Source organism: Schistocerca nitens, chromosome 9 (assembly GCF_023898315.1).
Source record: "Schistocerca nitens isolate TAMUIC-IGC-003100 chromosome 9, iqSchNite1.1, whole genome shotgun sequence".
Taxonomy (NCBI): domain Eukaryota; kingdom Metazoa; phylum Arthropoda; class Insecta; order Orthoptera; family Acrididae; genus Schistocerca; species Schistocerca nitens.
This window is the reverse complement of record NC_064622.1, coordinates 111149311-111163018: the sequence shown is the minus strand read 5'-3', so window position 1 is coordinate 111163018 and position 13708 is coordinate 111149311. Positions and strand designations below refer to the sequence as shown.

Here is a 13708-nt window from a genome sequence, read left to right as displayed (position 1 = left end):
GTTGCAACAATTATGCATATAATAAGTTGTTGAAAGTCGTTTGTCGTGGAAAAACTGGCGACTTCGAACACGAAAGTTGTATTTCACAAATGTTATTAATTGTCTTCATAATGTTTACACGTGCAGTTAACGGAAGACGTAGAAACGATATTCCGAAACGAATACGTATAGTGTAAGTCAAACGTTCGAATTAGAGACCCCATGATATATATATATATATATATATATATATATATATATATATATATATATATATATATATATATATATATATATATATATGAATTACAAAAAACAAATACTAAAAAAAAATTGCATGGCGCGAAATTCGGTCCGGCGACCTTTGACTTGCGAACCGAAGCACTTACCGCTGCGCTACGACGCTATAGGAGGTTATACCTCGTAGAGAGTATTTCACCGCAAAGGTTTCTATTAACCGTCGATTTTCTCGACAACGGCTGAGAAGTGCATCTTGGTGCTTTGCCACATTACACCTCTGGCCATGAGCTTTTATTATGCGCAGTATGAATCGAATCTGAATTTCACAATTGGCGGCCTCCCCTTGTTAGGTACGCTAGGGTGGATCTAACGACATGGTCGCGTGGTGACAAGAGTCACGCACTCTAGCGGTCGTTCTAGCTGAGATACGTTACTGCGGCTCTAATCACTTCGTGCCCGCTGATGACGTGTACAGGTAAGAAGCTGCAACTATGTCGGTCACTTCGTTCATGGTGCTTACAGGGGAAACTCCCCATCCCACGCCCTCAGATGTAGTGGTAAGACGGCCGAGCGGCTAGCCCGTCAAAAACTGAACTCAGATCAAGCATTAAGACAGGAAGAAGGTGTAGTGAACTGTGTAAAAACAAGCAAAACAGGAACAGTGAACGTTCCAAGGTTAATATGTGCAACATTGAGGGAGCTGAAATAGCCCAGTCGTCGTGTTTGTGTGGTCGCTGTGTTGAACTGCGTGTTCAGTTCACACCGTGTGAAAGCGATGCGAGTACTAGTTAAAGCTATACGACATCCACTGTAAACGTGGAAACAGAGACCATCAGGACCGTTTACGTGACATTTTTTAGAGTTACATAAGGTAAACTGTATTTGCGATTCATGTCTGCCTGAATTTGTTTGCTATGTATGTTATTCATTGGTAAAAACCCCTCACCTCTTTCTACCAACACTAACGTTATAAGTCATGGGTGTTGCGCTGTCTGCTACACGACGCGCGTTAAATCGTTTTAACGTTGAAAATCGAGCAGTGAAAGAAATGTCTAAGGATAAACCTACGCCGGCTCCCAGGCACCCATCCATGACCCTCGCTATTGAACAAATGGCAAAAGAAAACCCAGATGTACTAAACCATGAACTGACGAAAAATACTGCCCTCGATAGTCGTTTGAAGCGAGTGTTTGTTATTTCCAAGGATACGCAGCCTGAAGTTTCAGAACCTACTCGCCCATTGCCTCAATCACACAAAGTAGTAGAGTCTCCTGAATTTGGATTTGAAGAACCAGAAATGATTCCACGGTGGCGATTTGTTTTACGTCATTTTATTACACTCCATCAGGAAAACCCTAAGGAAAAGACTCCAGCTTTATTAGCTAAGAAATACAAATTAGATCCTGTTATCATGGATAAAATTCTTACCTACTACAAAACATCTGAAGTTTATACACCTGAAACAAAGGGAAAATCACGAGGAAATGCACTGGCAGAACCACTCAAGTCACCACAAACGGGGTTACAAGCTGGAAAGCCGTAGCTAGTATTGAAAGATTTTTCTCTGTATTTATTTGTAAATAATTTGATTAGTCTTTGCAAATTTGTTGTAAGCAAATTAACAACCATTTATTTACTGTCGTACAGTGTCATTATATTTACAATTCTTTTTGCTATGGAGCAATTAGATATGTGTGTATGTAATTAAAGAGTGAGGAAAAAATGTGTACCTTGCATGCAGAGCCTAAGCACTCTGTTTACTGCTACTGCTACTTTGTTAAGTTTGTGAATATTAAGAAGGTGGTTATTCCACAACTACGAAGACAGCGTCAAAGAAAACAGCACGACCGTTTTTGCCTCTGCACACACAATATGAATTATCATCGATATTTGCTGTCTAAGAGGAGATTCAGTTTACTTAAACAAGAACTGAAAGTAACTTGAAGCATGTGTTGGAATCATTAGCTTTCAAAGTTACCTGTGCTAGGAAAGAAGACGAAGGAAGAGAGGGGCAGGGGCAAAAAAAAATTGCCTAAATCACAGTGTAAATAGAACAGGAAACAAGAGAAGGGTGAAGCACAGGAAGAAGATGAAAGTTAAGATTAGGATGTTGTGAATGGCCCTTTTTCCAAAAGTGGAAGCTCTAGCTTTAGTAGGTGACACAAATATGACCCGAGTGATGAAAAATGTACCTGGGTACGTGCTGTTATGATCCTTATCATGTGTCCTATCACAGTAAAATCTATGATAATTTAGTCTGACTTTGTACAGAAGGTAGATTGTTCACTTGCCTTTAGATATCAGTGTAACCAACTTCCAATAAAGTATCTCACAAAAACAATGAATTCATAAATAATTCAGTATGACTGAATGAAAAATGACCTTGATTTTAATTGGTTGGTTGGTTAACGATTTGTTAATATAGTACTCCAGTTTCACTATTACCTTACGAAATGAATAAACTCTTAAGGCTTATGACAAAAAAAAGTTCACCCTCGTGCCCCAGTGTTCTTTTTTTTCTCTCAAAAAATTATGAATTGTCCGTCCGCTCATTGAGGTGTCTGTTCTTCTTCTGTAGTCTTCGCATTGTCATCCTACACACTGGTTATAGAATATGAGTCACGTGGTAAGAACATATTAACGTCTCAAGTAAATGTGATGCATGATGAGAGCAGGTGAGGTGCCGCATAGACCTATCACAGAAATGATTACAGCAAATGGGTGTGAACTATGATACAACAAAGCAACTGAGGAGTCAAATATTTTAACTAAAGTTCAGTCTTGATCACAACACTTATGTCTCAATAACATAGGTGACCGCTTTCGGTTATATTTATATAACCATCTTCAGACCCATGGCTTCCCTGGCAGCTGAGGAGAGCTCCGCCTACCATCCTCCAAGGAAGCCATGGATCTGAAGATGGTTATATAAATATATCCGAAACCGGTCACCTATGTTATTGAGACGTAAGTGTTGTGATCAAGACTGAACTTTAGTTAAAATATAATACTTTACTGATCACTGTTCCAAAAATGTTTACCAAAATTGTGTGAAGAGTGAAACCTTCCAAAACGGAACGCAAGAGTCATAACGTGTGGTACCTGTGTAGAACAAAAAGGAGGACCTTAACTTACGCCTCACTGTTGCAAACGGACGTTACGCCACGACACAGGTGCAAATTTGACACAGACACGTCTGTCACCGGCCGGAAAGTTCATAATTTTGTGGGGAAAAAAATTATGGAACCCGAGGAAGATTTGAAGACAGATCCTACCGTTCGGAGTCCAACACCGTGACCACATAATCACGACACCGGGGTTATTCAGATGCGCATCCTGAGCTTGGACAATTCACTATTTCTATTTTGCTTTATTTTCATAGTTCAGTACACCTTCCTCCTGTTTTCGTGCTTGGTCTTTGTGTTCAGGTTCTGTCGGGCTATCCACTGGGTCAGCTTACCACTAAATCTGAGATGAGTGCGATGGGGAGTTCCCTTTGTTAGTTTTTTCCATCGTGCGCGTTTTTTGTCAGACTGAATCGTCACTACTAACGTGAATGCGTTTCATAGAGTCCATTGTGAGTTAAGAGCTCCAAATTTTTGTTGATACACGTAGTAAAGCGAATGTGTCATTAGCCCAGTGGTTGGTATGAATGGTGCCTTAGTATAGATCATGCTTCTGGAGATGACATAACGTTAGCGATAATGGCTTCTGGGTCAGCTGCAGTTCGATATTCAGTTCCAGCAAGTGCAAAGTAGACTCTTCGTTATGATAAAGTAGTGCCGCAAGAGATGGTCGTTTCAGCTGCCAGAAAAATTCTACGGTTAATCAGGCATCGAACACTGACATTTGTACTGATAATGTGAATCCCACCCACGCACCTACATACACATTACAATTTTTTCAGTTTTTAATTAACAGAGCAAGAATAATATGTACTTTTCTAAGCCATTAAATGTTGGAATTTCACAAAATTGTTCTTCGAATAACGAGAAAACTTTGAAAGTGCAGATGCGGCATTAGATGACGTGTTTAATATGTATTCGTGTAGTAGCTACGTTGGAAAGTCAGCCAGGAACGAGAAGTTTGGTAAATCAACAGAGGTTTCAGCAGAAATGAGCCCTGAATTATCAATGTAGCACAAACACGCCCCAGGCATTCGCAGATTCCAACAGCCACCCCTGTTTCGCGGAAGCGAATTGGGAGCAGCGTTTTGCTTCGTAATAAAACTTAATTGCGAGCGCCCGAAAAGGAGACGAAGTACAAAAGAACTGCACACTCCGTTAGTAGCTGAGAAGACGGTATTGACCAACTGGCAGAAATGGTGCACAATCCACTTCACACGGAGATACTGCTACCAAATAGTGATCTTCATAATACACTCGCCAAACAAGGAAACACAGAACGGACGATGTTAGTGCATATGGATCGTAACATCAAAGACATGTGGTACTGGTCGATTCAGCAATAGATTTCAGGCGACCTTTGGTTTCTCAGCTCAGTGGTCGCTAGAAAAGGAACTATTACTGTTAACACATTAAGAGCAGGCTACGTGAATGTAAGAAAGTCAGGCGAGAGATCCTTTAAAATCAATACCCTCTCCAGCCTGTGATTCGTTCCACAATGAGGAGCACATTCTGCATATACCAATAGAATGAAAATTTCAGTAGTTCAAAAGAAAAATGACTTTTCCTTCCCACTCATGTTTTTAACTTGTACCGCCCAGACTCGTTTCGCCTTAGTTACAAAGCATTTTCATTTAGTGTCCTGAAATATTACACGTTTTTTTTCGTTTGTATATATTTGAATGAACTACTGCCATTCATATACAGCTGTTGCGAAAATAGACACAACAAAGAACTTGAAACAGAATGTGATAAACAGGATCATCCGAGAACAGTTATACTGCACAGTATTTTTAAAATTGAAGATTATATCTTTTATAGTAGTTCTTAGTCGAACGAATAGGTCCGCTGCCAAATATATTTGCCATGTCATCCTTCTTCGTGGAACGAAACTATAAAATTTGCAGAACTTTTCTTATGTTTATCTGCGTATTTGTATAACTGGATTCTAGATCAAAAATTGAGGCTTATATTACAGTGGTGCAGTCAGAAACTTTGTAAACTAATTGTGTTGCACAATTATGTTTTATATTTCGTAATCAGATCAGACTAATGTCCTGTTTGTATCATTATGTGACATAATTGTATGTGAAGAAATAGACTTTGCTGGAAATCGATAAAATATTTGTAAAAGAGGTCGTACCAAAGCGAAGCTCTTGGGGAAAGTAAACGAAATGTCACGGGAGCTGCAGGAATGCCACACAGTCCACAACCTAAATAAATGTAATAAATCCCTAGTTATCGCATATTCAAAACATAAACGCCGTCAGACAGGATCCGCAGTGTAACACTAGGTATTAAGGGCTGCAAAACCACTGCCTGATGTCATTTCAACAGGAACCACACAATACAGGGTGTCTTGGCAGGAGGTATACACCAACAAGTGCTTTTAACGAAAGAACTCGATTTATGTTGTCGCGTAAGTACGCAGTCGCTAGAGACACTTTTCGAGATGCGATTCTCACCATTTCATGAACAGCACTGTGCCGCATGGCGCATGCGTACAAATGTTTATTGTGCAACAGGCAGACGTACTGCTAACAGCATGTGGGCGACACAACGAAAGATGCAGAATTAAGATGTGAAACGCGAGCTCAGCGGCGTGCAAGAAGAGAGTGGAATATAGATCCTCCCATTTATCTCTGAGACAGAACTCTTTGAGAAACAGTACGATTTATTTCAAAAGCTGGAAAACTACTTAAAAAGCATGTGAATGAAGAGGGCATGAGAAGTGTGCGCAAATCATTCGTTAGAAGCCCCCGTAAATAGGTTAGACAAGCTGCAGTAGGGAACTAGCCGCCCCCTGTTCGAATGTACACAACACTGTACACAAACGTCCCCAGTTGCGAGCTTACAGACTCCAACTTTTGCATCACAATAAGCCTGAGGATCACCGCAGACGATGCGACCTTGTTATTGCATAATATAGACGAAAGCTGTAGTGGTAGAAACGGGGAAGAGGTGGTAAAGTTCTGGGCCGAAATTACATCATGCATTTTGCTTAAAATAATTTATTATACAGAAATTCGAACTTCAGTTCTAAAACCAAAAAACCTTGTTTTAACTTTCCCCGGCGGACGGTTCACCGATCCACTTTACAGTATTTTTTTTTACTGTTCCACTCTCGAACAGCGCGCAAGAAAGACAAACACCTAAGTCTCTCCATACGAGCTCTGAAATCTCTTTATTTTAGTACGATGTTTATTTCTCCCTGTGTAGGCGGGCGTCAACAACAAAACTTTTTCACAACCGGGAGAGATAATTAGAGATTGAAATTTCGGGAAAAATCTCCCTACAACTAAGAACGCCTTTGTTTTAATGATTACCAACTCAACTCGGTATCATACCCGTAACACTCGCTCCCCTATTTCGCGATGATACAAAACGAGTTTCCCTTCTTTGCACTTCTTCGATGTCCTCCGTCAATCCTATCTGGTACGGATCCTACATCGCACAGCAATACTCTAGCAGAGGACGGACAAGCATACTGTGTACAGAGTCCCGTTAGCAGACATGTTGCATCTTCTGTTCTGCTAATAAAACGCAGTCTTCGGTTTACCTTCCCCACAACATTATCTACATGATCGTACAATTTAAGACTGTTACTTGAACTGACAGCTTCTGGATTTCTGTGATTAATCGCGTAACCAAAATTTTACTGATTTCTTTTGTAGCACTCACGCCAATGACCCACACTTTTCGTTATTTAGGTTCAAAATTGCCATTATTCGCACCATACCGATATTTCATCTAAATCATTTTGCAATTAGTTTTCATATTCTGATGACTTTACTAGACGATAAATCTACATCTACATCTACATACATACTCCGCAATCCACCATACGGTGCGTGGCGGAGGGTACCTCGTACCACAACTAGCATCTTCTCTCCCTGTTCCACTCCCAAACAAAAAAATGGTTCAAATGGCTCTGAGCACTATGGGACTCAACTGCTGTGGTCATAAGTCCCCTAGAACTTAGAACTACTTAAACCTAACTAACCTAAGGACAGCACACAACACCCAGCCATCACGAGGCAGAAAAAATCCCTGACCCCGCCGGGAATCGAACCCGGGAACCCGGGCGTGGGAAGCGAGAACGCTACCGCACGACCACGAGATGCGGGCACTCCCAAACAGAACGAGGGAAAAACGACTGCCTATATGCCTCTGTACGAGCCCTAATCTCTCTTATGTTTGTGGTCTTTCCGCGAAATATAAGTTGGCGGCAGTAAAACTGTACTGCTGTCAGCCTCAAATGCTGGTTCTATAAATTTCGTCAGTAGCTATTCACGAAAAGAACGCCTCCTCTCCTCCAGAGACTCCCACACGAGTTCCTGAAGCATTTCCGTAACACTCGCGTGATGATCAAACCTACCAGTAACAAATCTAGCAGCCAGCCTCTGAATTGCTTCTATGTCCTCCCTCAATCCGACATGATAGGGATCCAAACGCTCAAGCAGTACTCAAGAATAGAACGTTTTAGTGTTTTTATAAGCGGCCTCCTTTACTGATGAACCACATCTTCCCAAAATTCTACCAATGAACCGAAGACGACTATCCGCCTTCCCCACAACTGCCATTACATGCATCTTCCACTTCATATCACTCTGCAATGTTACGCCCAAATATTTAATCGACGTGACTGTGTCAAGCGCTACACTACTAATGGAGTATTCAAACGTTACGGGATTCTTTTTCCTATTCATCTGCATTAATTTACATTTATCTATATTTAGAGTTAGCTGCCATTGTTTACACCAATCACAAATGCTGTCCAAGTCATCTTGTATCCTCCTACAGTCACTCAACGACGACACCTTCCCGTACACCACAGCATCATCAGCTAACAGCCGCACATTGCTATCCACCCTACCCAAAAGATCATTTATGTAGATAGAAAACAACAGCGGACCTACCACACTTCCCTGGGGCACTCCAGATGATACCCTCACCTCCGATGAACACTCACCATCGAGGACAACGTACTGGGTTCTATTACTTAAGAAGTCTTAGAGCCACTCACATATTTGAGAACCAATCGCATACGCTCGTACCTTAGTTAGGAGTCTGCAGAGGGGCACCGAGTCAAACGCTTTCCGGAAGTCAAGGAATATGGCATCCGTCTGATACCCTTCATCCATGGTTCGCTAGATATCATGTGAAAAAAGGGCGAGTTGCGTTTCGCAGGAGCGATGCTTTCTAAAGCTGTGCTGATGCATGGACCGCAACTACCTGTCTCAAGGAAATTTATTATATTAGAACTGAGAATATGTTCGAGAATCCTGCAACAAACCGATGTTAAGGATATTGGTCTGTAATTTTGAGGATCCGTCCTTCTACCCTTCTTATATAAATGACAGCACAGTTTGCAGCATTCTAAGAGGGCTGCTCAGATTGTCTCACAAATCATTTATTTAGAATAGGAACAGCTGAGGGCCTATAATACTTCATTTGGAAACGTCAGAAATCATTTTTCTTTTACTCGGTGGCTCTCCGTCCATTACTACAAACCTGCAACGTTACTGAAAGGAAATCACGAATCCAGTCACACAGCTGAAACGATACTTCACAGGCACGCAATTAGGCACGAAATTTGATCAGAAGTCACTTGTGAAGAACGCTGTGGAACGACTTCCGGAAAACTAGAAATATGGAATCAATTTGAGATTCCCTGCCGATATCACTCAATACTTCACGAGAGTAAAGATCTAGCTGTGTTTCACAAGAACGATTATACTAAGTCCGTGCTGACTTCGAGTCAATGGGTCGCTTTGTTGGGGGTAATTCTTGATGTTCTAACACAGTATAATTATTTCCGAGACAGTACTAGAAATCGACGTCAGTGACATATGTCTGTAATACAATGGGTATCTTCTATTTCCTCTCTTGAGTACTGCTGTGATCTGTGCAGCTTTCCCTTTTTTTGGTAAAGATCTTTGTCGAGCGAGCGATAGCATATGATTGCTAAAATGGAGCTGTTATATCAGCCTACTCTGAAAGGAACCTAACTAGTATACAGTCTGAATCGGAAGACTTCCCTTTATTAAGCGATTTGTGTTGTTTCGCTATGCCCAGGATATCTAAGTTACTCGTGTTGGCAGCAGTTCTTGATTCCAGTTCTGTCCAAATAAGAAAAATCGTTATCCTTTGTCACCACAAAAATTTTTGTTCTTTTTTTACGTAAGTTATGATGATATGTAAGATGTGATGAATACCTTGTTCTTTCAAAGTGTGCTTACTTAGTGTACAGTTTCATAATGATCATGTATCTTCTACTTACCAATAACGACAATGATATATACAATTACACTGGTCAACAGTGATTTTGTTGCCAATTAATTGACAGTGAATATAGGGTAACTTTATGGCTCTGAATTTGAATATGTCACTCCGTTTGCTTGGCTGGCTCTATTTATTGTAGTAACGTACAATATGTAGGTAAACAAACAAACAAAACTTGAAAATATTAATTGAGATACACTGTGTACACAGTCAAACGAAAATGAGAAAGACATATTAAAAGGATCACAAAAATGCAGTTTCATTCTTGATTCAGCATGTAACAGAAGAAGAAAGGAAAAACAGACAGCCTTTTCAAAAAATTACAATTAGCATATGGAAAAACTCCACCTGTGTGATTTTCTCTAGTGTTGATCGTCAGGACAGTTGTGATGAAGATTCCAGCAGTAGTCTGCCATCATGTGCTTGTCTCATCTATCTTGATATCGTTCTTCTACCACCTGAAAATCTAATAGTATCTTTCAGTTCGTTCCCTGCTGTCCGGAAATCTATCAAGACCGCTGTAGAGGTAATGAATCTTAATGCTAATATTAGCCCCCACGCTTTTGAAGTTTCTGAGCATGTCTTGCACCACTTCCTCGTAATCATGTGCTTTGTGGTTACCCAAGAAATTTTTGACAACAGAGACAAAACTGCTCCAGGTAAATGCTTCAAGGCAATTCATAACTTTAATGAATTCCAAATCATGAATAACCTTCCGAATTTGGGGACCATCAAATATACCAGCTTTTAATTTTTCATTACTGAATCCAGGGAATGATTTGCATATATATTTTAAATAGTCACTATTTTTGTCCAATGGTTTCACAAATTGCTTTATTAGACGATGCTTGATATTAAGTGGTGGAAGAATGATTTTGTGCCTGTCAACTAATGGTTCTTGTAGGATATTTCCTGCTCTTTCAGTAAAGCTATCTCTTGATGGCCATTAAACATTTTCCCAGTGATAATGCTTTGCACTGCTGTCCCACATGCAAATAAAATAAGGAAATTTTGTGTATCCACTTTGCTGTCCAAGCAAAAAGTTAGCCATTTTTAAATCAACACAGATAGGCCGTTGGTGTTGACTATGACGACGTTTCTGGAGAATCATCTGGATATTTTCATATTCTTCATAAAATTTCGTCGAGTAGTCAATTTGAATGGATGCATAGCAGTTACCATTGTGCAGCGACACACATTTTAGGCTTCTGGTTGAGCAGTAGATAAAAAGCTTCCTGTCTTGAGGTTGATATTTTGGTAATCCCTCTTTTAGTAGTAAACCAGGGATGTCACAGCAGTAAACAAGTGCATCAACTTGACTGAAGTATGGAAGTAGATCTTCTTCTTTTGTCCGGTAAGCTGTGATTTTATTTCCTGGTTGTAGACAATTCTTCTCATTTATTCTAGATGCCAAGAGTTCAGAAGACTGTTTAGAAAGTCTGAGGTCTCTTATCAAATCATTAAGCTCTGCATGACTGAAGATCTGATGTCTTGTAGAACTTCCTTCGTATTCAGATTCACTACTACTAGTGTACAAGTCGTGCAAATCATCATCATCCGAAGGAAGTAGCTTTGGCAGAGTAGTGAGCACTGGTACAGGAATGTCATCGCTATGTGGCACATGTCGCCTTTCTGATTCTAAATGGGGATATTCCCACTTATGGTTCTTGAAGCGATTGAAACCTTTTACATAGACAATGCAAAACTAAAAATATTATGGTGGTTTTTTGGCGCTCGCCACATCATTGGCACTCCAAAGTTTAAACTCCTTCTGAAACGTCCGCTAAATCACGCAGATCTAACAGGTAATTAGGATTGTGGAAAGGGCCAAGGGAGTTGCGGTCGGATTAATTTCACAACTGTAATTTATTATCATCTAGTTCACAAATACACTTTTGAAAGAATTAAATTTGCTTCGCGGCTGAAGGCCTCCAAACAGATGCTTTAGAATAAGTTCAATTTTGAAAAGACATGACACACAGTTAAATTTACGAATAAGATAAATCGTATAAATATCTAAGATCAGCATGCGGAGCGGCTGAAGGCCGCCGTATTAAATCTTCAAAATTACAAATATACTATGATGATTACTGAAGGCAGAAGGCCAAAATGTTTTAAGATGCTAAAAGGGCTCATGGCCCACAAGGTGCACAGAAAGAGATAAACAAACGCAATAATATGGCTGAAGGCCGCAAGGTTAAATTCTGAAAATTAAGGAAATATGTATTGCAACAATCGGTAAAAGAATACATTAAGTTTAATAATTTCCTTTTTGCATCACCAACGGCAGAAGGCCCACAATAACTTGTAAACTCTTTCAGAGGACATTACAATAACCTTTCAAGAGCAGAAGGCGATAATGTTTGGACTTGAAGGAAACTGTGAGAACATTTTTCCAGGGCTGAAGGCCGACAACTAACCTTGCCAAATGAAAAATATAAAATACAGTTAAATTATAACAACATTAACACTGCCAAAAGGATAATTAAGAGAACGGCACTCAGGAGCCTCCAGTGGATCGGTCTGCCCTCGTTCACTTAGGCGGGACAGGTGGTGAGTCCAACTACACTTAATTCGTGCGAACCCAACCAAGGGACAGTCACGGACCTACCTACCAACGGCTTGCTTGCCACGACGGAGTATACGAGAATTGCAGGCCCCCCCCAAAAAAATTACAAGTATCACTATCCCCAAACAAACGCGTATGCGAACTGAGCTGCCAAAACTACACACCATGTTGGGCAGCAACAACAGGTGAGGAAAAGACACTGCCTAAAAACCACGTTAGCGGCCATGGCAGGTAACCAAAACACTAACGGCCACAAGGCAGAAAATTCCGCTGGTGCACTTGACTATGGATAAATTAATTTGATCAATTCCACCTAACGACGGCTATCTCGAACACTTCACTCGTTGTTGCTCACAGGAAAACCTCCACAACAGCAACGCCGGAACCAACAATGTAATGCTCAAAACCACTAAACCTTCACGTCCTGGGTCGGCGAGCGAAGATGCTCGTACGGGATCGGACAGCTCCAGACAGACTCAGACACTGCGCAGAGCTCGCCAGCGGCCCAGTCGACTAAGCGCTCGGAGACGTCCTCGGACCAACGGACCGACCAACAATCCACCAAAGGTCACGCCCGGCTTAAGTGTTGCGTAGCGGCAACGGTCGGGCGGGCGAAGTCCACTCAGGGATCACTGCTGCTGCAAGCCGGCGACTGGCTGGCCCGGGCTGCGCCCCAGACGCGTTGCAACTGACTGCCAGCGCCCAACTCACGACCCGAACTGCCGCCGTGAACTCTCCTCCTCGTACGTTCCGACCCACTCGCCTCAGATTGCCGACAACATCTAAAATAGTCGTCAGAGGAAATAACGCCAACTACACACACAACCTGACAAACACTGCACGAAGACCCTGAACGATACCCAATAGTCACTAAGCACGCACGAAGACAAATCGGGAGTCGATGCGCGCGCACACACACACACACACACAGCCGACTCATGAACGATCGGCGAGCCAAAACGCGTCGTCCGATAGGACGACCGACCGACGATCCACACAGACCGTCGCCCGGCTCAAGTGATGCGTGGCGGCAAAGGTCGAACGAGCAATGTCGGCGCACAGCTCACTGCTCCAACCCGACTGCACTAGTGCCGCATTGCAACTCCCCGACGGGCAGGTCCGGACTGCGCTCCAGACGCGTTCCAACTGACTGGCAGCCCCAAATCGCCACCCGAACTCCCTTACGACAGACAAAGACCGGGAAGTAATAGCAGTCGAGCAAAGATACTACGAGAGGGGATATATCGATATGCAAAGCAGGAACTCAGTGAGAGTAGTAATTTAAATTAACGTAGTGAGGTGGAAGTACTTTAAAAACAGGGTGCAAAATACATGATGGCGGGAACACGAGCAACACACGGCTCACCTTCGTTTACCATTAGCGCACAGTCATAAAGACTTGACACAGCTTTTGCAAACTTTATGAGGAGCCCAATGCTTAACTTGGCCTCCCAGTTTAATCCCAAAATACGCAAGATAGGGCTGTTTCACAAAGTCAGTGATGCTCTTC

The 13708-nt window shown here is 41.7% G+C and overlaps 1 protein-coding gene across 1 annotated transcript; it reads left to right on the top strand.

Moving 5' to 3' along the window:
- The first annotated feature begins 1195 nt into the window (after positions 1–1195).
- LOC126204043 (protein NDUFAF4 homolog) lies at positions 1196–1762 on the top strand. Its single transcript, XM_049938468.1, has one exon. The coding sequence runs from the start codon at positions 1196–1198 to the stop codon at positions 1760–1762; it is 567 nt and encodes a 188-aa protein (XP_049794425.1).
- Positions 1763–13708: the final 11946 nt, after the last annotated feature.

Excerpts from the sequence above, each read along its gene's own strand:
- LOC126204043 (XM_049938468.1), top strand. The coding sequence starts at position 1,196 with ATGGGTGTTGCGCTGTCTGCTACACGACGCGCGTTAAATCGTTTTAAC.